The sequence below is a fragment of the Oncorhynchus mykiss genome, unplaced genomic scaffold (assembly GCF_057628025.1).
Source record: "Oncorhynchus mykiss isolate SJ-2025 unplaced genomic scaffold, ASM5762802v1 scaffold101, whole genome shotgun sequence".
Classification (NCBI taxonomy): domain Eukaryota; kingdom Metazoa; phylum Chordata; class Actinopteri; order Salmoniformes; family Salmonidae; genus Oncorhynchus; species Oncorhynchus mykiss.
Genome location: NW_028322100.1, coordinates 740,001 through 767,042, shown reverse-complemented (window position 1 = coordinate 767,042; position 27,042 = coordinate 740,001). Strand labels below are relative to the sequence as shown.

Genomic DNA, 27,042 nt, shown 5'->3' with positions numbered 1-27,042 from the left:
TCTCTCTGAGAAGCTAATATCATGCTACCATGGTGTATTCTCTCTGAGAAGCTAATATCATGTTACCATGGTGTATTCTCTCTGAGAAGCTAATATCATGCTACCATGGTGTATTCTCTCTGAGAAGCTAATATCATGCTACCATGGTGTATTCTCTCAGAGAAGCTAATATCATGTTACCATGGTGTATTCTCTCTGAGAAGCTAATATCATGTTACCATGGTGTATTCTCTCTGAGAAGCTAATATCATGCTACCATGGTGTATTCTCTCTGAGAAGCTAATATCATGTTACCATGGTGTATTCTCTCTGAGAATCTAATATCATGCTACCATGGTGTATTCTATCTGAGAAGCTAATATCATGCTACCATGGTGTATTCTCTCTGAGAAGCTAATATCATGTTACCATGGTGTATTCTCTCTGAGAAGCTAATATCATGTTACCATGGTGTATTCTCTCAGAGAAGCTAATATCATGTTACCATGGTGTATTCTCTCTGAGAAGCTAATATCATGTTACCATGGTGTATTCTCTCTGAGAAGCTAATATCATGTTACCATGGTGTATTCTCTCTGAGAAGCTAATATCATGCTACCATGGTGTATTCTCTCTGAGAAGCTAATATTATGCTACCATGGTGTATTCTCTCTGAGAAGCTAATATCATGCTACCATGGTGTATTCTCTCTGAGAAGCTAATATCATGCTACCATGGTGTATTCTCTCTGAGAAGCTAATATCATGCTACCATGGTGTATTCTCTCTGAGAAGCTAATATCATGCTACCATGGTGTATTCTCTCTGAGAAGCTAATATCATGCTACCATGGTGTATTCTCTCTGAGAAGCTAATATCATGCTACCATGGTGTATTCTCTCTGAGAAGCTAATATCATGCTACCATGGTGTATTCTCTCTGAGAATCTAACATCCCAGTCAATGTTCCTGAAGTTACAGTATGTAAAACATATTTTACTGACTTCCTACGTAATCCCATGTACACCACTGAATTCCTTAATCAAATGGTAGCCTAAAATGCAAATCAGTACCATTTCTATTCATTCAATTATGATGTAAATAAATCCTCCTGAATGGAATAAAGTGGTGGGATGAAGGAGGGATTAAGGAGAGAGAGAGAAAGAGTAAAAATGGCCTCTAAGAGGGATTTCCAGCATTAAGTCTCCCTCTCTCTCTCTCTCTCTCTCTCTCTCTCTCTCTCTCTCTCCTCTCTCCTCTCTCTCTTTCCTCTCTCTCTCTCCTCTCTCCTCTCTCTCTCTCTCCTCTCTCTCTCTCTCTCTCTCTCTCTCTCTCTCTCACCTCTCTCTCTCTCTCTCTCTCTCTCTCTCCTCTCTCTCTCTCCTCTCTCTCCTATCTCCTCTCTCTCCTCTCTCTTCTATCTCCTCTCTCCTATCTCCTCTCTCTCTCTCTCTCTCTCTCTCTCTCTCTCTCTCTCTCTCTGTAATGTAACACTAATTGAATTCAGCGACATTAGTTAGAAATACTAATCCTGCTTTACAAAGCCACAGTGAGGTTAAACATGTTATGTGTTCAGTGATCCTCATCGGGTAGAAAACATTTAGAAGGCATTCTTATAACTGCAGCCCTCCCTCCCAATGTACATTATGGTCTAAGCCCCCTTCTCAAAGTAAATACCTTTATCTGACAATGTCACAATTGCATGTTCAGTGAATTCAGTAGAGACATAGTGTCGGAGTATATTATGAAAACAAATATGCCTTTGTTATATCTGTGGTGATATATTCAGTAAATGATTCCATATTATTTAGTCATCTTAGATAACTCTTAAATGTAACTAAATGTAATCAAAAATGTAATCTATGTGATTCCCCCAAAGTGTTGGTCTCGTCAGTTGTTTTAGATGCAATACTGGATAGCAGTTATGTCCTACTGTATTGGTCTCATCAGTTGTTTTAGATATAATCCTAGATAGCAGTTATGTCCTACTGTGTTGGTCAGATATAATCCTGAATAGCAGTTATGTCCTACTGTGTTGGTCTCATCAGTTGTTCAGATATAATCCTGAATAGCAGTTATGTCCTACTGTGTTGGTCTCATCAGTTGTTTAGATGTAATACTAGATAGCAGTTATGTCCTACTGTGTTGGTCAGATATAATCCTGAATAGCAGTTATGTCCTACTGTGTTGGTCTCATCAGTTGTTTTAGATATAATCCTGAATAGCAGTTATGTCCTACTGTGTTGGTCAGATATAATCCTGAATAGCAGTTATGTCCTACTGTGTTGGGCAGATATAATCCTGAATAGCAGTTATGTCCTACTGTGTTGGTCTCATCAGTTGTTTAGATGTAATACTGGATAGCAGTTATGTCCTACTGTGTTGGTCAGATATAATCCTGAATAGCAGTTATGTCCTACTGTGTTGGTCTCATTGAGAGTTAACACAAGACATAGGCCGGTGTCTCTCTTTCTACTTTCTCAGTGTGTGTAGTTATTTTTCCAATCCCACAAGGTGTGTGTGTGTGTGTGTGTGTGTGTGTGTGTGTGTGTGTGTGTGTGTGTGTGTGTGTGTGTGTGTGTGTGTGTGTGTGTGTGTGTGTCCATGACAGGAAAGTAGTACCGCGCTCTACCATGACAGGAAAGTAGTACCGTGCTCTACCATGACTTAGAAGAGTTTAGACACTTTATTATTGAACCAGTGAGACTCCAGTGGACGAGAGGGCATAATACGGATGATCAGAGATGTACATATTATTTGACTGTATTTACAGAGTGAAAGTCAAGTGTTTTCACATTATACACAAATTATTCTACAAATAAATCAACAGTTTTGTAAATAACATAACATTAAATAAATTCAATCACCTTCCTATGGGTTTTTACAGCTAAATATGCATAATAATGACGACCGTTCTCTGCTCTGCATAGAATTGATACATGTACTTTCAGTAACGGACAATTTGCGTGTGTTTTCTCCCTATAATACTGCTCTCACAATGCAGACGTATGCAGGCTGTAAATAGACGAAACAAGAACAAGAACTAAAGTCTTTGGCAAATGTGGTAAAAAAATACATTCACTTGAAAGTTAAACGATGTAAGGTAATGTTTAATCACGTTTTTTTTCCCCCCATTCTTCCAGCCAGGTCGGTGTTACCGGTGTGATTTTCAAGACAAACCAACTGGATAAGTCACATGACGTCTTATACGACAAAACGAAGAAGAAAAAAAATAAATATAGGAAGTTGAAACCTTGACTAAAAAAACAAAACAACAACAACCTGCATGTGATTAAAGGCATTTAACTGAAATCTTTGCCTTTTGCTTTTTAGTTGAAACTTATGTTTCATTATGTGACGAAGGCCACATCAGAATGAAATGACTATACTAACGATACTATTTCTGCGTATCAAATGGAACCCTATTCCCTACGTAGTGCACTACTTCTGGTGAAAAGTAGTGCACTATCAAGGGAATCGGGTGCCATGCAGGATGCAAGCAATAACCATTAAACTTGACTATTAATGATTGAATTAGTTAGTCAAAGGAAAATAGTTTAATTTAATTTTTAATTAAATTTAAATGAGCAAATGTTATGCTAATATCTTAATGCCAAAGACTTAGGTTCAAACTTAAAATGTTAGCTAGCTAACTTGTATGTGTGGATAGTAAGCGTACTACGTAAGGTAGAGAGAGACAAACTGGGGGAATTGCAGTGGTGTTACCAAAGCGACCTCCGGACATAATGCTACCGGGAAGTCAAGGAAACGGTCAACAGAAAGCAGCGAAGTCTGAAGTGCCTCTCCGGACCGAAAAAGGTCACGATGAAGTCGTGATGATGTTGTGATGATGTCGTGATGATGTCGTGATGATGTCGCGATGATGTCATGGTTCTACGTTTCTTCTTCCTTTCTTCAACATAATAATATATTGTAAAACAAGACAAATAGGCATCCAGGTTTAAACGCCTGCATAATAGCGCTCCCAGTGTGTCAAACCTCCAGGTTTAAACGCCTGCATAATAGCGCTCCCAGTGTGTCAAACCTCCAGGTTCAAACGCCTGCATAATAACGCTCCCAGTGTGTCAAAACTCAAAAAATAGTGCAAAATTAAAAACAAATACAAAATAGATTCTGCCTGATTATTTCTAGTATCCTGACAAATAAAAATGACAACAACAAAAAGTCAAGCATATTATTTGCAATTCATTAAGATGTCAATAACAATTATAAAAACAAAATAAAAACATCTTTAAGAATATATTTACTAGGGTTTTTTTTATTATTTTTTAAAACTTGTAAATTAGAAGACCACGGTATGTCACAATGTCCTTCTCATTTATCAATTCAGCGTTTTCTCGTTTTCTTTTCATTTTCCCTCCGTCTGATTGTGTATCACAGAGAACACCGCCTTATAATCTGCTCCTGGCATCATCATCATCAAAAAAAAAAAGCAACTGATTCATTTAATCATGCTTGAACGTTTGGTTGGTTACAAAAATGACTGTACGTTTGTTTGTAATAGAGGGGTGGAACCAGGCTGCGGCAGCCTTAGTCGCATCGACGCCAACGTCTTTAGCTTTTGATCTCATTGCACTGCCCGTAGAGTAGAAGGTTCAGACCGATGCAGAAGGAAGGGGAACAACAGCCTGCTACTATACTGTACTGGACACTCAGCTCAGGACGGGTTCCTCCGTCAGCCGACAGATCAGTCAAGTAAATGTCACGTTTTGATCCACGAAGGAGGAAAAAACTAACGGAGGACCATTACAAAAAAGGAAAAGATACAAATTCCTCCTTTTCATTTTCAAAACGTTTTTTTTGTTTATTTATTTATTTTTGTTTTACCTCAGTAACCTCAGTAGTATCACGTGTATATATAGTCTTTCAACGTCTCTAGTGGTAATGTACAGTCACGCAGATCAGAACGAAGAATTTTACATTTTTCACTACTTTGAAGGTCTCCAAATTCATGGTTGATGGGAAGTTGTCTGCACGATATCCCGAACGATCAGGGATTTTTCTGTTGTGTGTAGTAGTGTGGTATCCAGCAGGACCGTTCTTCTTCTGTTGTGTGTAGTAGTGTGGTATCCAGGAGGACCGTTCTTCTTCTGTTGTGTGTAGTAGTGCGGTATCCAGGAGGACCCTTCTTCTTCTGTTGTGTGTAGTAGTGTGGTATCCAGGAGGACCGTTCTTCTTCTGTTGTATGTAGTAGTGTGGTATCCAGGAGGACCGTTCTTCTTCTGTTGTGTGTAGTAGTGTGGTATCCAGCAGGACCGTTCTTCTTCTGTTGTGTGTAGTAGTGTGATATACAGGAAATGGAGCTGCCTGTTAGCTGTCTTAACGGTATCACCTCATGCCCTCTGTTCACACCGGGGCAACATGGACGCTGCCGAAGCCATGGTTGTAGTCATGGTGTAGGTGGTGGTGGTGGTGGTGGTTGATTTGGTTTCCATGGTAACTAGTGGCGGTCATATGCCGTGGCAGCAGTAGGTGGTCCGGAACCTCTGGATGTGGCACTATAATAATAAGGGGAACCTGGAAGGTTAACAGAAGAAATGGACCGTTGGAAACGACATCCACCATAACCCACAAAACACTGTAATTATGTCTCCTGTTGTCTTCTCAATAACTCCTATTCTAACGGTTGTATCCGTTAGCTGTTGTAAATTCATTATAACGGCCAAGTCTAATACAATAAAACAATGTTGCAATGCATTTAAAAAATAATTAATTTAAGGAATATGTTAAAAAATATATATAATAACACTGTAGTGGTTGTGATAGGCTGTAAGACTCCAGTCAGTCATACTCACTTAGTAATGCTGGGTTGCTGAACCGCCATGCCTCGTTGTAGGTCGTGTACTGTGGATGACTGTAAGGGTTTCCTGTAAACTCACTCCCTGTAAAACAAACAAAACAATTAGCATTTCTAAAGTCCCATTCCATTATCTGGTGAAACTCTTTCACTTGCTAGCCATTTCCCGTCATACAGTGCCTTGCGAAAGTATTCGGCCCCCTTGAACTTTGCGACCTTATGCCACATTTCAGGCTTCAAACATAAAGATATAAAACTGTATTTTTTTGTGAAGAATCAACAACAAGTGAGACACAATCATGAAGTGGAACGACATTTATTGGATATTTCAAACTTTTTTAACAAATCAAAAACTGAAAAATTGGGCATGCAAAATTATTCAGCCCCCTTAAGTTAATACTTTGTAGCGCCACCTTTTGCTGCGATTACAGCTGTAAGTCGCTTGGGGTATGTCTCTATCAGTTTTGCACATCGAGAGACTGACATTTTTTCCCATTCCTCCTTGCAAAACAGCTCGAGCTCAGTGAGGTTGGATGGAGAGCATTTGTGAACAGCAGTTTTCAGTTCTTTCCACAGATTCTCGATTGGATTCAGGTCTGAACTTTGACTTGGCCATTCTAACACCTGGATATGTTTATTTTTGAACCATTCCATTGTAGATTTTGCTTTATGTTTTGGATCATTGTCTTGTTGGAAGACAAATCTCCGTCCCAGTCTCAGGTCTTTTGCAGACTCCATCAGGTTTTCTTCCAGAATGGTCCTGTATTTGGCTCCTTCAATCTTCCCATCAATTTTAACCATCTTCCCTGTCCCTGCTGAAGAAAAGCAGGCCCAAACCATGATGCTGCCACCACCATGTTTGACAGTGGGGATGGTGTGTTCAGGGTGATGAGCTGTGTTGCTTTTACGCCAAACATAACGTTTTGCATTGTTGCCAAAAAGTTCAATTTTGGTTGCATCTGACCAGAGCACCTTCTTCCACATGTTTGGTGTGTCTCCCAGGTGGCTTGTGGCAAACTTTAAACAACACTTTTTATGGATATCTTTAAGAAATGGCTTTCTTCTTGCCACTCTTCCATAAAGGCCAGATTTGTGCAATATACGACTGATTGTTGTCCTATGGACAGAGTCTCCCACCTCAGCTGTAGATCTCTGCAGTTCATCCAGAGTGATCATGGGCCTCTTGGCTGCATCTCTGATCAGTCTTCTCCTTATATGAGCTGAAAGTTTAGAGGGACGGCCAGGTCTTGGTAGATTTGCAGTGGTCTGATACTCCTTCCATTTCAATATTATCGCTTGCACAGTGCTCCTTGGGATGTTTAAAGCTTGGGAAATCTTTTTGTATCCAAATCCGGCTTTAAACTTCTTCACAACAGTATCTCGGACCTGCCTGGTGTGTTCCTTGTTCTTAATGATGCTCTCTGCGCTTTTGACGGACCTCTGAGACTATCACAGTGCAGGTGCATTTATACGGAGACTTGATTACACACAGGTGGATTGTATTTATCATCATTAGTCATTTAGGTCAACATTGGATCATTCAGAGATCCTCACTGAACTTCTGGAGAGAGTTTGCTGCACTGAAAGTAAAGGGGCTGAATAATTTTGCACGCCCAATTTTTCAGTTTTTGATTTGTTAAAAAAGTTTGAAATATCCAATAAATGTCGTTCCACTTCATGATTGTGTCCCACTTGTTGTTGATTCTTCACAAAAAATACAGTTTTATATCTTTATGTTTGAAGCCTGAAATGTGGCAAAAGGTCGCAAAGTTCAAGGGGGCCGAATACTTTCGCAAGGCACTGTATATAACATATGGGGGTAAGTTAATAGTCATTTATGTGAGACTAGTCAACCAAGTTATTTAGTTCTTATTATTTCTCTCCATTTCATTTTAATGATGCAAGACTGAAAGATCTGATGAAAAATCTGACAGTTGTGGTCTTCCACACCCACTGTCATAGTATTACTGTCCTGTCACTCTTAACACCCACTGTCATAGTATCTACTGTCCTGTACATCATAACACCCGCTGTCATAGTATCTACTGTCCTGTACCTCATAACACCTGCTGTCATAGTATCTACTGTCCTGTACCTCATAACACCTGCTGTCATAGTATCTACTGTCCCGTACCTCACCTGCTGTCATAGTATCTACTGTCCTGTACCTCTTAACACCTGCTGTCATAGTATCTACTGTCCTGTACCTCATAACACCTGCTCTCATAGTATCTACTGTCCTGTACATCTTAACACCTGCTGTCATAGTATCTACTGTCCTGTACCTCATAACACCTGCTGTCATAGTATCTACTGTCCTGTACCTCACCTGCTGTCATAGTATCTACTGTCCTGTACCTCACCTGCTGTCATAGTATCTACTGTCCTGTACCTCACCTGCTGTCATAGTATCTACTGTCCTGTACCTCTTAACACCTGCTGTCATAGTATCTACTGTCCTGTACCTCATAACACCTGCTGTCATAGTATCTACTGTCCTGTACCTCATAACACCCGCTGTCATAGTATCTACTGTCCTGTACCTCATAACACCTGCTGTCATAGTATCTACTGTCCTGTACCTCTTAACACCTGCTGTCATAGTATCTACTGTCCTGTACCTCACCTGCTGTCATAGTATCTACTGTCCTGTACCTCATAACACCTGCTGTCATAGTATCTACTGTCCTGTATCTCATAACACCTGCTGTCATAGTATCTACTGTCCTGTACCTCTTAACACCTGCTGTCATAGTATCTACTGTCCTGTACCTCATAACACCTGCTGTCATAGTATCTACTGTCCTGTACATCATAACACCTGCTGTCATAGTATCTACTGTCCTGTACATCATAACACCTGCTGTCATAGTATCTACTGTCCTGTACCTCACCTGCTGTCATAGTATCTACTGTCCTGTACCTCATAACACCTGCTGTCATAGTATCTACTGTCCTGTACCTCATAACACCTGCTGTCATAGTATCTACTGTCCTGTATCTCATAACACCTGCTGTCATAGTATCTACTGTCCTGTACCTCTTAACACCTGCTGTCATAGTATCTACTGTCCTGTACCTCATAACACCTGCTGTCATAGTATCTACTGTCCTGTACCTCTTAACACCTGCTGTCATAGTATCTACTGTCCTGTACCTCACCTGCTGTCATAGTATCTACTGTCCTGTACCTCTTAACACCTGCTGTCATAGTATCTACTGTCCTGTACCTCACCTGCTGTCATAGTATCTACTGTCCTGTACCTCTTAACACCTGCTGTCATAGTATCTACTGTCCTGTACCTCTTAACACCTGCTGTCATAGTATCTACTGTCCTGTACCTCTTAACACCTGCTGTCATAGTATCTACTGTCCTGTACCTCACCTGCTGTCATAGTATCTACTGTCCTGTACCTCTTAACACCTGCTGTCATAGTATCTACTGTCCTGTACCTCACCTGCTGTCATAGTATCTACTGTCCTGTACCTCATAACACCTGCTGTCATAGTATCTACTGTCCTGTACCTCACCTGCTGTCATAGTATCTACTGTCCTGTACCTCACCTGCTGTCATAGTATCTACTGTCCTGTACCTCATAACACCCACTGTCATAGTATCTACTGTCCTGTACCTCTTAACACCTGCTGTCATAGTATCTACTGTCCTGTACCTCACCTGCTGTCATAGTATCTACTGTCCTGTACCTCACCTGCTGTCATAGTATCTACTGTCCTGTACCTCATAACACCCACTGTCATAGTATCTACTGTCCTGTACCTCTTAACACCTGCTGTCATAGTATCTACTGTCCTGTACCTCTTAACACCTGCTGTCATAGTATCTACTGTCCCGTACCTCACCTGCTGTCATAGTATCTACTGTCCTGTACCTCTTAACACCTGCTGTCATAGTATCTACTGTCCTGTACCTCTTAACACCTGCTGTCATAGTATCTACTGTCCTGTACCTCTTAACACCTGCTGTCATAGTATCTACTGTCCCGTACCTCTTAACACCTGCTGTCATAGTATCTACTGTCCTGTACCTCATAACACCTGCTGTCATAGTATCTACTGTCCTGTACCTCTTAACACCTGCTGTCATAGTATCTACTGTCCTGTACCTCACCTGCTGTCATAGTATCTACTGTCCTGTACCTCTTAACACCTGCTGTCATAGTATCTACTGTCCTGTACCTCTTAACACCTGCTGTCATAGTATCTACTGTCCTGTACCTCTTAACACCTGCTGTCATAGTATCTACTGTCCTGTACCATAGTATATACTGTCCTGTACCTCATCTATACTCCACATCATACAACTCTGAAGTATTTGAAATAAACACTGTGATTTTAACACATTTGCTAGCATCCTTTCTGATGGCATTATAAACTCTTGTTATAGACTTCCTCCGAGGAAAGGCAACCCTTTTCTATAGATCTGAACCCCCAGGTCTAGCTGTTTTGTGCCACAGAAGTTCAGTGCAGGCAGGAAGTAACTTAGACCATGCCAGTGAGCAATGCTGTTGGTCCAACACGTTTTATTATTTTATGAGACAATAAAAGGCTGAGATTTTAACAGTGTTTGGGGCCTGTCACTAAATCTTAGTGTCTGCGGGTCAGATAAATGAAGGGTTTAAAGGCGAGCCACCAAGCACCATGTTACTGCTGGTGGCTCGAGACGGATGAGAACGACTGTGTGATAAAAAAAATATATATATTTGATAAGACGTGGTGACAAAAAAACACATTGTGTTCTCCATCTCCAACCAGATGAACTGACTGTCATGGAAATAATAGAGAGCACGTTACATTACAGTGACTTTACACTGTGGAAGTACTCATGTAATCACAGTGACTACACTGTGGAAGTACTCATGTAATTACAGTGACTACACTGTGGAAGTACTCATGTAATCACAGTGACTTTACACTGTTGAAGTACTCATGTAATTAATGTGACTTTACACTGTGGAAGTACTCATGTAATTACAGTGACTTTACACTGTGGAAGTACTCATGTAATTACAGTGACTTTACACTGTGGAGGTACTCATGTAATTAACGTGACTTTACACTGTGGAAGTACTCATGTAATCACAGTGACTTTACACTGTGGAAGTACTCATGTAATTACAGTGACTTTACACTGTGGAGGTACTCATGTAATTACAGTGACTTTACACTGTGGAAGTACTCATGTAATTACAGTCACTTTACACTGTGGAAGTACTCATGTAGTTACAGTGACTTTACACTGTGGAAGTACTCATGTAATTACAGTGACTTTACACTGTGGAAGTACTCATGTAATTACAGTGACTTTACACTGTGGAAGTACTCATGTAATTACAGTGACTTTACACTGTGGAAGTACTCATGTAATTACAGTCACTTTACACTGTGGAAGTACTCATGTAGTTACAGTGACTTTACACTGTGGAAGTACTCATGTAATTACAGTGACTTTACACTGTGGAAGTACTCATGTAATTACAGTGACTTTACACTGTGGAAGTACTCATGTAATTACAGTGACTTTACACTGTTGAAGTACTCATGTAATTACAGTGACTTTACACTGTTGAAGTACTCATGTAATTACAGTGACTTTACACTGTTGAAGTACTCATGTAATCACAGTGACTTTACACTGTGGAAATACTCATGTAGTTACAGTGACTTTACACTGTGGAAGTACTCATGTAATTACAGTGACTTTACACTGTGGAAGTACTCATGTAATTACAGTGACTTTACACTGTGGAAGTACTCATGTAATTACAGTGACTTTACACTGTTGAAGTACTCATGTAATTACAGTGACTTTACACTGTTGAAGTACTCATGTAATTACAGTGACTTTACACTGTTGAAGTACTCATGTAATCACAGTGACTTTACACTGTGGAAATACTCATGTAGTTACAGTGACTTTACACTGTGGAAGTACTCATGTAATTACAGTCACTTTACACTGTGGAAGTACTCATGTAATTACAGTGACTTTACACTGTGGAAGTACTCATGTAATTACAGTGACTTTACACTGTGGAAGTACTCATGTAATTACAGTGACTTTACACTGTGGAAGTACTCATGTAATTACAGTGACTACACTGTTGAAGTACTCATGTAATCACAGTGACTTTACACTGTGGAAGTACTCATGTAATTACAGTGACTTTACACTGTGGAAGTACTCATGTAATTACAGTCACTTTACACTGTGGAGGTACTCATGTAATCACAGTGACTTTACACTGTTGAAGTACTCATGTAATTACAGTGACTTTACACTGTGGAAGTACTCATGTAATTACAGTCACTTTACACTGTGGAGGTACTCATGTAATCACAGTGACTTTACACTGTTGAAGTACTCATGTAATTACAGTCACTTTACACTGTGGAAGTACTCATGTAATTACAGTCACTTTACACTGTGGAAGTACTCATGTAATCACAGTGACTTTACACTGTGGAAGTACTCATGTAATTACAATGACTTTACACTGTGGAAGTACTCATGTAATTACAGTCACTTTACACTGTTGAAGTACTCATGTAATTACAGTGACTTTACACTGTGGAGGTACTCATGTAATTAATGTGACTTTACACTGTGGAAGTACTAATGTAATTACAGTCACTTTACACTGTGGAAGTACTCATGTAATCACAGTGACTTTACACTGTGGAAGTACTCATGTAATTACAATGACTTTACACTGTGGAAGTACTCATGTAATTACAGTGACTTTACACTGTGGAAGTACTCATGTAATCACAGTGACTTTACACTGTGGAAGTACTCATGTAATTACAGTGACTTTACACTGTGGAAGTACTCATGTAATCACAGTGACTTTACACTGTTGAAGTACTAATGTAATTACAGTACAAAGAGTTACAATGTACATATCACAAACAAACACAAATCCAATATTTTAACCATGTGACTGCCCAACGTCAAAACCCCATGTGTATTAACCAGACAAAGAGCACATCTCTTTGTGTTTAATTCATACTTCACAGTAGCAGTTACACTGCCTTCACAGGGTATTCACACCCCTGGACTTTCTCCACATGTTGTTGTGTTACAAAGAGTCATTCAAATGGTGCCGTTCTTTGCAAACCAATGGAGAAAAAAACCTCCCTGGTCTTTGTGGTTGAGGGACCAGAGGGTACAGAAGTGGGGTGGTCATTTAAAAATCATGTTATACACTACTATTGGATACAGAGTCCATGCAATTTATTATGGGACTCGTTAAGCTCATTTTTACTCCTGAACTTATTTAGGATCTCCATAACAAAGGGGTTGAACACTTGTTGACTCACAACATTTCAGCTTTTCATTTTTAATTCATTTGTAAACATTTATACATAATTGCCCTTTGACATTATGAGGTACTGTGTGTATCAGTGACACTGAATCGATTTTAAATTCAGGCTGCAAAACACCTCAAAATGTGGAAAAAGTCAAGGAGTGTGAATACTTTGTGAAGGCTCTGTGTGTGTTGTTGATACTCTATGCTGAAACTGAAATTAAAATCACCAGTGTGCATTACATCCAGTGGACAAAACAGTGATCGCACGGATGGACGCGGGAGAGCGGGGGGAGAGCGGGTCTGAATCCTGAAGCCATTTGAGCATGCTGTAATCGGTTAATGATTTTCTAACACAGCTGTGCACTCGATTGGATTTCCTTTCCGCATGGGTTGATCAGCTCAAAGACAAATGGCGGTGCTGTGCTGCCTGTGCTGGGTTGGGGTATAGGTGCACAGGGAGGGGGGATACCAGGAAACAACCAGTGAATCAGTGCTGTAACCAGAATGCATCCTGTCCCATCCCGTCTCGCCCCAGTGTCTGGTTGGTGTGTTCGTTCTGGCAGTGAAACACTAGCCCTGGCACAGCCTGACCCTCCTTAGAGAGATAGTGATTTAAATATTGACTGGCCTCCCATGCCTCTGTGTTGTGACCCTTCACTGTTTGTTGTGAACCTGAACTGCAGGTTAAGTAGAGGAGGAAAGGGAGGTGCTCTGACCACTGAGGAGGCCGAGTGGATGACTGGGAGGGAGACGGAGGAGAGGAGATCGCTAGCTGTTTATCAACGGCTCCTGGGAATGCCTCATGCACTGTATACACCACAGAGAGATAATGAGTTAAGATACTGGAGTGGAACCGAGAGGACATGTCTTTTAACCATGTCTCTCTCTGTCTCCGTCCTTTAACCATGTCTCTGTCTGTCTCTCAGTTATCCAGCAGGACTAGTTTCTTGATAGCCTACATGTAACCATGTGTGCTGTATGTCCACGCTACAGGTCATTGCTTTATTTGAGAAACAGTTAATACAATCTTGAAATGAAAATAACATATTAAACTAAAATGTAATATCTACAAAAAAAGTAGACTCACCAGGAACCATTCCGGCCAGTGTTGAGGTGGGGTAGCTGCCTTGGCCGGTGGGGGGAACGTGAGGGGGATAACCCGGTAGGGTTGTGTTGGCCATGTCTCGACCTGGAGAGAGAGAGAGAGAGAGAGAGAGAGAGAGAGAGAACAAACACAATCAATAGATGGTCCTCCAAGACAAAATACTAAACCACCCCTTAGAAACAGGACCAAACCATACCTCTTAGAGGTTAGAAACAGGAATAAACCACCCCTTAGAAACAGGACCAAACCACCCCTTAGAAACAGGACCAAACCACCCCTCTTAGAGGTTAGAAACAGGACAAAACCACCCCTTAGAAACAGGACCAAACCATACCTCTTAGAGGTTAGAAACAGGACCAAACCACCCCTTAGAAACAGGACCAAACCATACCTCTTAGAGGTTAGAAACAGGACCACACCACCCCTTAGAAACAGGACTAAACCACCCCTTAGAAACAGGACCAAACCATACCTCTTAGAGGTTAGAAACAGGACTAAACCACCCCTTAGAAACAGGACCAAACCATACCTCTTAGGGGTTAGAAACAGGACTAAACCATACCTCTTAGAGGTTAGAAACAGGACTAAACCACCCCTTAGAAACAGGACCAAACCATACCTCTTAGGGGTTAGAAACAGGACTAAACCATACCTCTTAGAGGTTAGAAACAGGACTAAACCACCCCTTAGAAACAGGACCAAACCATACCTCTTAGGGGTTAGAAACAGGACTAAACCATACCTCTTAGGGGTTAGAAACAGGACTAAACCACCCCTTAGAAACAGGACCAAACCATACCTCTTAGGGGTTAGAAACAGGACTAAACCATACCTCTTAGAGGTTAGAAACAGGACCAAACCACCCCTTAGAAACAGGACTAAACCACCCCTTAGAAACAGGACCAAACCATACCTCTTAGAGGTTAGAAACAGGACTAAACCACCCCTTAGAAACAGGACCAAACCATACCTCTTAGGGGTTAGAAACAGGACTAAACCATACCTCTTAGAGGTTAGAAACAGGACTAAACTACCCCTTAGAAACAGGACCAAACCATACCTCTTAGGGGTTAGAAACAGGACTAAACCATACCTCTTAGAGGTTAGAAACAGGACCAAACCACCCCTTAGAAACAGGACCAAACCATACCTCTTAGGGGTTAGAAAAAGGACTAAACCATACCTCTTAGGGGTTAGAAACAGGACTAAACCACCCCTTAGAAACAGGATCAAACCATACCTCTTAGGGGTTAGAAACAGGACTAAACCACTCCTTTATGGAGGTTAGAAACAGGACTAAACCACACCTTTATGGAGGTTAGAAACGGGACCATGGTTGTGTTCCAAATGGCAGCCTATTCCATACATAATGAACTACTTTTTACCAGGGCCCATTGGGCATATAGGGTCCATAGGGCTCTGGTCAAAAGTAGTGAACTATGTAGGGAATAGGCTGCCATTTGGGGTGCACATTTCTAATCACACGATCTCCCTTGAACAGAAAAGAGTAATTGTAAATCACTGTAAAACCATGAAACATGTGACACGTTTATAACCTAAATGTCTGTGCATGAAACTGAAACATTAGATGTTTAGATTAGCCATTAAGGGTTCCCATCTTAAACACAAGTGTTAAGAACGCAATATTAAACATGATAGTCAGCTTTCTCCAGTCAGTTTCCAACCAGGCAAACACCTATCTCCTAGGTGTTCAGATTTTAAATCATTTTCCATTGTCCTGTTCAGAGTGCATTTAGTCATTAGAAATTGATGTGACTTTCCATGTCTTTAATTCAGATCAGTGTTAGGAATGAATGTCGGTTACGTTTACCTACATTTCAGAACAACTGAACAGTCAAGACATATTTTCAATCACGTCGTGTTGTTGTTACTCAACCGTGTTGAGTTCATCTTCACTAACTCTCTCAGAGTTAACTCTCTCAGCAGGGGGGGGGACACACACTCATTATCATATTTCCCAGCATGCTTTGTTGATCTTTAGAACAGTTTGCTTTAATATCTGTTTTTCCTCATGCACATTGATTGAATAAATTATATTAAGATAACTCAAATTGTTCTAAACTAAGCCAATCGGTAAGGGGTTGGATTTATTCCACCCGTTACTGAGATGGTTGTTCCAGTTTAGATGGTTTAGGTCAGGGCGTCTTCGGATTGATTCAGCTGACGGCCCAATTTTTTTTTGAGCGGCTGGTCAGGGGTCCGGAACATAATTACAAGTAATTTGTAGACTTTAAATTGACTGCAAGAAGCCCAAACAAACTTAATATTTGACTAAAATGTAATAATTTCAAACCTTGTGTGTACATGATCACATATACAAGTATATGTTAATTATGAATAGGAATCCTTTGGAACAGATTTCCAAAAAACAAAATAAATAGTGAAATCACCAGTTGGGGTAGCCCTGGTTTAGGTCGTCTTGTTTGTTGTCCTTCACCATAGCAACCATTCTGACTGAAATATTCTAATTCTTGGCTTTCCACCCTCTGGCTATATTCTGATAGGAACAACTAATCACTTCACAAACCAGCATATTGTGACTTGCAGGTCTGATGTGGCCCGTGAGCCAGGATGTCGAGGATAACTAGGCCATAACTAAATGACCGTATGACATATATAATATGAGGTCATTAAGGGTTAATTTTTAATTGAAACACATTCGCTTAGTCAGTCATCTGGTGCAGGCTTCGGTAGTAGAAGTTATTGAAGGTAACAATCATATCTCTGTCACTAACAAACACAGTGATTGGTGGTTATCTCTCACATTCATTTGAAAAGCATGCTGGGAAATATGCAAATATGGCATTACACCCTACAGTGTTAAAACAACACCCCCCAGTGTTTAGTGTACAAAACCTAATGACTTGTACTGAATAAACTTGTTCATGTGTTTAACAAGTAGTAGAGCAAAGAAGCACTGGTCTTTACAATCTAAACACTGTGACACGTTTTCACTGAAATTCAAAGTGCCTTGATGTGTTTCAAAGTGTTACAGAAAGCTGTTCAGATCCTAAACACTTGGTTTTACAGCGCAGGTATAATTTTTTATTTTACCTTTATTTAACTAGGCCAGCCAGTTAAGAACAAATTCTTATTTTCAATGACGGCCTAGGAACAGTGGGTTAACTGCCTGTTCAGAACGACAGATTTGTACCTTGTCAGCTCGGGGATTCGAACTTGTAACCTTTTGGTTACTAGTCCAACGCTCTAACCACTACCTGGCCTACATCCTAATGACCAGAGAATAAATATACTGTAGTCTACAACCTAGTGACCAGAGAATAAATATACAGTAGTATATAGTGACCAGAGAATAAATATACTGTAGTCTATAGTGACCAGAGAATAAATATACTGTAGTCTACACCCTAGTGACCAGAGAATAAATATACTGTAGTCTATAGTGACCAGATAATAAATATACAGTAGTATATAGTGACCAGAGAATAAATATACTGTAGTCTATAGTGACCAGAGAATAAATATACTGTAGTCTACACCCTAGTGACCAGAGAATAAATATACTGTAGTCTATAGTGACCAGATAATAAATATACTGTAGTCTATAGTGACCAGAGAATAAATATACTGTAGTCTATAGTGACCAGAGAATAAATATACTGTAGTCTATAGTGACCAGAGAATAAATATACTGTAGTCTATAGTGACCAGAGAATAAATATACTGTAGTCTATAGTGACCAGAGAATAAATATACTGTAGTCTATAGTGACCAGATAATAAATATACTGTAGTCTATAGTGACCAGATAATAAATATACTGTAGTCTATAGTGACCAGAGAATAAATATACTGTAGTCTATAGTGACCAGAGAATAAATATACTGTAGTATATAGTGACCAGAGAATAAATATACTGTAGTCTATAGTGACCAGAGAATAAATATACTGTAGTCTATAGTGACCAGAGAATAAATATACTGTAGTCTATAGTGACCAGAGAATAAATATACTGTAGTCTATAGTGACCAGAGAATACATATACTGTAGTCTATAGTGACCAGAGAATAAATATACTGTAGTCTATAGTGACCAGAGAATAAATATACTGTAGTCTATAGTGACCAGAGAAGAAATAAACATTAACGATTTCAATTTACAACAAAAAAACCTACGTCTTTGTCTTTTGAGCTTCTAGTCATGAAATCTATGCAACCAATCACTTTTTATAGCTACCTCCTGGGCCATATACAGCGTTCCTCACTGAGTTCCCTGAATTCCTATCGGACCTTGTAGTCATAGCAGATAATATTCTAAATTTTGGTGGCTTTAATATTCACATGGAAAAATCCACAGACCCACTCCAAAAGACTTTCAGAGTCATCATCAGTGGGTTTTGTCCAACATGTCTCCGGTTCTACTCACTGCCACAGTCATACTCTGGACCTAGTTTTGTCCCAAGGAATAAGTGTTGTGGATCTTAATGTTTTTTCTCATATTCCTGGACTATCGGACCACCATTTTATTACGTGTGCAATCGTAACAAATAATCTGCTCAGACCCCAACCAAGGAGCATTAAAAGTCGTGATATAATTTCTCAGACAACCGAAAGATTCCTAGATGCCCTTCCAGACTCCCTCTGCCTACCCAAGGACGTCAGAGGACAAAAAATGAGTTAACCACCTAACTGAGAAACTCAATTTAACCTTTCGCAATACCCTAGATGCAGTCGCACCCCTAAAAACTAAAAACATTTGTCATAAGAAACTAGCTCCCTGGTACACAGAAAATACCCGAGCTCTGAAGCAAGCCTCCAGAAAATTGGAACGTAAACGGCGCCACACCAAACTGGAAGTCTTCCGACTAGCTTGGAAAGACAGTACTGTGCAGTACCGAAGAGCCCTTACTGCTGCTCAATCATCCTATTTTTCCAACTTAATTGAGGAAAATAAGAACAATACAACATTATTTGTGATACTGTCACAAAGCTAACTAAAAAGCAGCATTCCCCAAGAGAGGATGCCTTTCACCTCAGCAGTAATAAATTCATAAACTTCTTTGAGGAAAAGATCATGATCATTAGAAAGCAAATTACGGACTCCTTTTTAAATCTGCGGATTCCTCCACAGCTCAGTTGTCCTGAGTCTGCACAACTCTGCCAGGACCTAGGATCAAGGGAGACACTCAAGTGTTTTAGTACTGTATGTCTTGACACAATGATGAAAATAATCATGGCCTCTAAACCTTCAAGCTGCATACTGGACCCTATTCCAACTAAACTACTGAAAGAGCTGCTTCCTGTGCTTGGCCCTCCTATGTTGAACATAATAAACGTCTCTCCATCCACCGGATGTGTACCAAGCTCACTAAAAGTGGCAGTAATAAAGTCTCTCTTGAAAAAGCCAAACCTTGACCCAGAAAATATAAAAAACTATCGGCCTATATCGAATCTCCCATTCCTCTTGAAAATTTTTGAAAAAGATGTTGCGCAGCAACTCACTGCCTTCCTGAAGACAAACAATGTATACGAAACGCTTCAGTCTGGTTTTAGACTTCATCATAGCACTGAGACTGCACTTTTGAAGGTGGTAAATTACCTTTTAATGGCATCAGACCGAGGCTCTGCATCTGTCCTCGTGCTCCTAGACCTTAGTGCTGCTTTTGATACCATCGATCACCACATTCTTTTGGAGAGATTGGAAACCCAAATTGGTCTACGCGGACAAGTTCTGGCCTGGTTTAGATCTTATCTGTCAGAAAGAAACCCATTTGTCTCTGTGGATGGTTTGTCCTCTGACAAATCAACTGTACATTTCGGTGTTCCTCAAGGTTCCGTTTTAGGACCACGGTTGTTTTAACTATATATTTTACCTCTTGGGGATGGCATTCGAAAACATTGTTAACTTTCACTGCTATGCGGATGACACACAGCTGTACATTTCGATGAAACACGGTGAAGCCCCAAAATGGCCCTCGCTGGAAGCCTGCGTTTCAGACAAAAGGAAGTGAATGGCTGCAAACTTTCTACTTTTAAACTCGGACTAAACAGAGATGCTTGTTCTAGGTCCCAAGAAACAAAGAGATCTTCTGTTGAATCTGACAATTAATCTTGATGGGTGTACAGTCGTCTCAAATAAAACTGTGAAGGACCTCGGCATTACTCTGGACTCTGATCTCTCTTTTGATGAACATATCAAGACTGTTTCAAGGACGTTTTTTTCCATCTATGTAACATTGCAAAAATCAGAAACTTTCTGTCCAAAAATGATGCAGAAAAATTAATCAATTATTTTGTCACTTCTAGGTTAGACTACTGCAATGCTCTACTTTCCGGCTACCCGGATAAAGCACTAAATAAACTTCAGTTAGTGCTAAATACAGCTGCTAGAATCCTGACTAGAACCCAATAAATTTGTTCACTCTTTCTCCAGTGCTAGCCTCCCTACACTGGCTTCCTGTTAAGGCAAGGGCTGATTTCAAGGTTTTACTGCTAACCTCCAAAGCATTACATGAGCTTGCTCCTACCTATCTTTCTGATTTGGTCCTGCCGTACATACCTACACGTACGCTACGGTCACAAGACGCAGGCCTCCTAATTGTCCCTAGAATTTCTAAGCAAACAGCTGGAGGCAGGGCTTTCTCCTATAGAGCTCCATTTTTATGGAATGGTCTGCCTACCCATGTGAGAGACACAGACTCGGTCTCAACCTTTAAGTCTTTATTTAAGACTCATCTCTTCAGTAGGTCCTATGATTGAGTGTAGTCTGGCCCAGGAGTGTGAAGGTGAATGGAAAGGCACTGGAGCAACGAACCACCCTTGCTGTCTCTGCCTGGCCGGTTCCCCTCTCTCCACTGGGACGCTCTGCCTCTAACCCTATTACAGGGGCTGAGTCACTGGCTTACTGGTGCTCTTTCATGCTGTTCCTAGGAGGGGTGCGTCACTTGAGTGGGTTGAGTCACTGACGTGGTCTTCCTGTCTGGGTTGGCGCTCCCCCCTTGGGTTGTGCCGCATCTTTGTGGGCTATACTCGGCCTTGTCTCAGGATGGTAAGTTGGTGGTTGAAGATATGCCTCTAGTGGTGTGGGGGCTGTGCTTCGGCAAAGTGGATGGGGTAATATCCTGCCTGTTTAGCCCTGTCAAGAGGGGTATAATCGGATGGGGCCACAGTGTCTCCTGACCCCTCCTGTCTCAGCCTCCAGTATTTATGCTGCAGTTGTTTATGTGTCAGGGGGTTAGGGTCAGTCTGTGTGTCGGGGGGCTAGGGTCAGAGTTTTTCTCCTGTCTTATCCGGTGTCCTGTGTGAATTTAAGTATGCACTCTCTAATTCTCTCTTTCTCTCTTTCTTTCTTTCTTTCTTTCCCTCTCTCGAAGGACCTGAGCCCTAGGACCATGCCTCAGGACTACCTGGCATGATGACTCCTTGCTGTCGTCAGTCCACCTGGACGTGCTGCTGCTCCAGTTTGAACTGTTCTGCCTGCGGCTATGGAACCCTGACCTGTTCACCGGACGTGCTACCTGTCCCAGACCTGCTGGAGCAGTAGAGATACTCTCAATGATCGGCTATGAAAAGCCAACTGACATTTACTCCTGAGGTGCTGACCTGTTGCACCCTCAACAACTTCTGTGATTATTATTATTTGACCATGCTGGTCATTTGAACATCTTGGCCATGTTCAGTTATAATCTCCACCCGGCACAGCCAGAAGAGGATTGGCCACCCCTCATAGCCTGGTTCCTCTCTAGATTTCTTCCTAGGTTTTGGCCTTTTTAGGGAGTTTTTCCTAGCCACCTGCATTGTTTGCTGTTTTGGGTTCATGGCTGGGTTTCTGTACAGCACTTTGAGATATCAGCTGATGTAAGATGGGCTGTATAAATACATTTGATTTGATATAGTGACCAGAGAATAAATATACTGTAGTCTATTGTGACCAGAGAATAAATACACTGTAGTCTATAGTGACCAGAGAATAAATATACTGTAGTCTACACCCTAGTGACCAGAGAATAAATATACTGTAGTCTACACCCTAGTGACCAGAGAATAAATATACTGTAGTCTATAGTGACCAGAGAATAAATATACTGTAGTCTATAGTGACCAGAGAATAAATATACTGTAGTCTATAGTGACCAGAGAATAAATATACTGTAGTCTATAGTGACCAGAGAAAAAATATACTGTAGTCTATAGTGACCAGAGAATAAATATACAGTAGTCTTTTGTCACTTCAAATAGAGATGTTGTACTAAGCATAAAGTACTTTTAACATTAAGGTAGTTATAATTTTCAGTTAACAGACATTTGCAGACTGATAATGTGTCCCAGGAATCACAAAGCCAGTCAACAGAATCATCATCACACACTGTCAACACAACCAACCGTCACTCCTCTTCTGTCTTCGTCTCCCGCTAATACTACGTCGGAAGCCAAAAGACCAAGTGCCTCATGGGACAGAAACCACATCAAAGAATCATGCAGAAGTACGTAGAAGACTGAAGAGGAAAACTCTGTTCATTACTGCATTCAAACTAGTCTAAACATAGCACGCTTTACTGAACCCCAGAACCCTGTCCACCTCCTCTCCTCCTCTCCCTCGAACACACACACACACACACACACACACACACACACACACACACACACACACACACACACACACACACACACACACACACACACACACACACACACACACACACACACACACACACACACACACCACACACACACACACACACACACACACACACAGTCGTGAAACAGCAGAGCCGCCACTGCGACTGTATTTCTAAAGCCAAAGCCAGTTTGTCTGTCCGTACAGTATTGGCCCCTTGAACAGAGCTAGTAGCTAGCGTCACTACGGACGCGTTAGTTATTCAGCCCTGCTCCGTATTCAAGCCTGTAATTAGACATGACAGCTGGGTTTCCTACCCTGTCCTACCCCTGCAGCCAGGCTGTTTGAGCTGCAGGCACGTAGTTCCCGAGGGCTGCGGACTCTCCCCCCCCCCCACCCCCCCGGCCCAGCGAAGGCCAGCCAAAGGGACGGAGAGGGAAAAAGGAAAGAGAGGAGGGAGGCCCCTGCAATATTGTTTAGCCATGAGGGACACTGTGATTCACTGGGGTTAAATCACGTCTCAATGGAGCTTTAATGAGCGACCCCAGTAGCCATAACACCCCATAATACCCCATGATACCACAGGACACACCATAACACACCATAACACCCCATAACACCCCATAACACACCATAACACCCCATAATACCCCATAATACCACAGGACAGTTTTATGAAGGCATCTTTTGACTACGCATACGTCTGGTTTTCAATTGCTGTTGTTTATTTCAGTTAATAACGGCAGTGCAGCTGACACGAGGTGCAGAAAGGGCCAAGATAATACAAGTGTTTCTGACACGGTCGCCTCTCTCCTCACCGACCATAACGATCAACTGCATGCAATTAATGGAGGAAACAAATGTGGATTAGCCTAAAGTATACAGCAGGTGATCAAATAACTGTAAACTACTGTAGGCTAGTTTCAAATCAAATCAAATTAAATTAAATCAAATCAAATTTATTTGGGATTTTATTTTTATTTTTCAAATCAAATCAAATCAAATGTATTTATATAGCCCTTCATACATCAGCTGATATCTCAAAGTGCTGTACAGAAACCCAGCCTAAAACCCCCAAACAGCAAGCAATGCAGGTGTAGAAGCACGGTGGCTAGGGAAAAAAACTCCCTAGAAAGGCCAAAACCTAGGAAGAAACCTAGAGAGGAACCAGGCTATGTGGGGTGGGCCAGTCCTCTTCTGGCTGTGCCGGGTGGAGATTATAACAGAACATGGCCAAGATGTTCAAATGTTCATATATGACCAGCATGGTCGAATAATAATAACTGGTCTGTAACATTCAGCCTTTAACATACACATGGTTATTGCTATGTGAAATATTTTTTCAAGGGAAGGTTTTCTTTTAGTGCAGTGATGTCATTCATGTGAATGGCAGACCATTCATGAGTAATAAGAATTAGTTAGTTACAGACCAGTGTGTAATAAGAATTAGTTAGCTATACAGACCAGTGTGTAATAAGAATTAGTTAGTTACAGACCAGTGTGTAATAAGAATTAGTTAGTTATACAGACCAGTGTGTAATAAGAATTAGTTAGTTATACAGACCAGTGTGTAATAAGAATTAGTTAGTTACAGACCAGTGTGTAATAAGAATTATTCTGTTACAGACCAGTGTGTAATAAGAATTAGTTAGTTATACAGACCAGTATGTAATAAGAATTAGTTAGTTACAGACCAGTGTGTAATAAGAATTAGTTAGTTACAGACCAGTGTGTAATAAGAATTAGTTAGTTACAGACCAGTGTGTAATAAGAATTAGTTAGTTACAGACCAGTGTGTAATAAGAATTAGTTAGTTATACAGACCAGTGTGTAATAAGAATTATTCTGTTACAGACCAGTGTGTAATAAGAATTAGTTAGTTATACAGACCAGTGTGTAATAAGAATTAGTTAGTTACAGACCAGTGTGTAATAAGAATTATTCTGTTACAGACCAGTGTGTAATAATAATTAGTTAGTTACAGACCAGTGTGTAATAAGAATTAGTTAGTTATACAGACCAGTGTGTAATAAGAATTAGTTAGTTATACAGACCAGTGTGTAATAAGAATTAGTTTGTTACAGACCAGTGTGTAATAAGGATTAGTTAGTTACAGACCAGTGTGTAATAAGAATTATTCTGTTACAGACCAGTGTGTAATAAGAATTAGTTAGTTACAGACCAGTGTGTAATAAGAATTAGTTAGTTATACAGACCAGTGTGTAATAAGAATTAGTTAGTTACAGACCAGTGTGTAATAAGAATTAGTTAGTTACAGACCAGTGTGTAATAAGAATTAGTTAGTTATACAGACCAGTATGTAATAAGAATTAGTTTGTTACAGACCAGTGTGTAATAAGAATTAGTTAGTTATACAGACCAGTGTGTAATAAGAATTAGTTTGTTACAGACCAGTATGTAATAAGAATTAATTTGTTACAGACCAGTATGTAATAAGAATTAGTTAGTTACAGACCAGTATGTAATAAGAATTAGTTTGTTACAGACCAGTATGTAATAAGAATTAGTTAGTTATACAGACCAGTATGTAATAAGAATTAATTTGTTACAGACCAGTATGTAATAAGAATTAGTTTGTTACAGACCAGTATGTAATAAGAATTAGTTAGTTATACAGACCAGTATGTAATAAGAATTAATTTGTTACAGACCAGTATGTAATAAGAATTAGTTTGTTACAGACCAGTATGTAATAAGAATTAGTTAGTTACAGACCAGTGTGTAATAAGAATTAGTTAGTTACAGACCAGTGTGTAATAAGAAGTCAAAGAGAACTGTTGGAGTAGGTGGGGTGTCCTACACAGAGAGGGTGGTGTGTGTGTGTGTGTGTGTGTGTGTGTGTGTGTGTGTGTGTGTGTGTGTGTGTGTGTGTGTGTGTGTGTGTGTGTGTGTGTGTGTGTGTGTGTGTGTGTGTGTGTATTGAGAGCGGGTTGTATAGGGGTAAAGGCTAGAGGGGCAGTATTCATGGATAAGAGCACATACACAGGGGGTGGACAGACACAGAGCACATTGTGTGTAAGACTAAGCATGGCACAATAGCTGAAGGGCCCTTGGTTTCACTAACGTCTTGAGGGCCCCGTGCTTCACAGTCTCAAGAGTATGGTTCAGTTTACCTCCTTGAGTTGACCTCATGGAGTCATCTGGATAGGGGACAACTAACTACAGCTTCAGGAGTCAGCTCTCCAAGAGACAATGGGATTTTCACTCCTGAACACATCATTATGATTAATGGGTGTATTGATTGATTTATTGATTTGTTGATCGATTGATAATTCCAAAGAATGTGGGGACTTTGTGGAATATTGCAAAATGTATGCGTGGTAAAGATTTGGTACAAACCAATGCAAATATATTCCCTTGTTATACATGAGCAAGACTGTAACTGTAATCAAGTTTGTAAACTTCATTACATGATTTGACTTTTATGCTGTACACACAATAATGTACAATAATAATTGTATTTATTTCAATTTATTTAACCAGGTAAACTAGTTCAGAACAAGTTATCATTTACAACTGCGACCTGGCCAAGATAAAGCAAAGCAGTGCGACACAAAAATGTAGATTACAGTGGGTTCTAAATTATAATTTGGTTACTGAATGTAGATTACAGTGGACTCTCATAATTTGGTTACTGAATGTAGATTACAGTGGGTTCTAAATTATAATTTGGCTACTGAATGTTAATTACAGTGAGTTCTAACTGACAATTCAGTTACTTGAATGTAGATTACAGTGGGTTCTAACTGATAATTTGGTTACTGAATGTAGATTACAGTGGGTTCTAACTGATAATTCGGATACTGAATGTAGATTACAGTGGGTTCTAACTGATAATTTGGTTACTGAATGTAGATTACAGTGGGTTCTAACTGATAATTTGGTTACTGAATGTAGATTACAGTGGGTTCTAACTGATAATTCGGTTAGTGAATGTAGATTACAGTGGGTTCTAACTGATAATTTGGTTACTGAATGCAGATTACAGTGGGTTCTAATTGATAATTCGGTTACTGAATGCAGATTACAGTGGGTTCTAACTGATAATTCGGTTACTGAATGTAGATTACAGTGGGTTCTAATTGATAATTAGGTTACTGAATGTAGATTACAGTGGGTTCTAACTGATAATTCGGTTACTGAATGTAGATTACAGTGGGTTCTAACTGATAATTCGGTTACTGAATGCAG

The 27,042-nt window shown here is 40.2% G+C and overlaps 1 protein-coding gene across 4 annotated transcripts in view; it reads right to left on the bottom strand.

Moving 5' to 3' along the window:
* Positions 1-2,644: 2,644 nt before the first annotated feature.
* Positions 2,645-27,042, bottom strand: part of LOC110514249 (paired box protein Pax-2a-like) — a 70,827-nt gene continuing 46,429 nt past the window's right edge. Inside the window, exons 8-10 of one of the 4 annotated variants that reach the window (XM_036988287.2) lie at positions 14,216-14,317; positions 5,794-5,880; positions 2,645-5,515 (exon numbers count right to left, since the gene is read on the bottom strand). In XM_036988287.2, coding sequence (XP_036844182.1) covers positions 5,439-5,515; positions 5,794-5,880; positions 14,216-14,317 — 266 coding nt within the window. In that variant the 3' untranslated portion in view covers positions 2,645-5,438. The remainder of the gene's footprint in view (positions 5,516-5,793; positions 5,881-14,215; positions 14,318-27,042) is intronic. The other 3 variants (XM_036988283.2, XM_090228757.1, XM_090228756.1) reach the window with 3 other exon arrangements.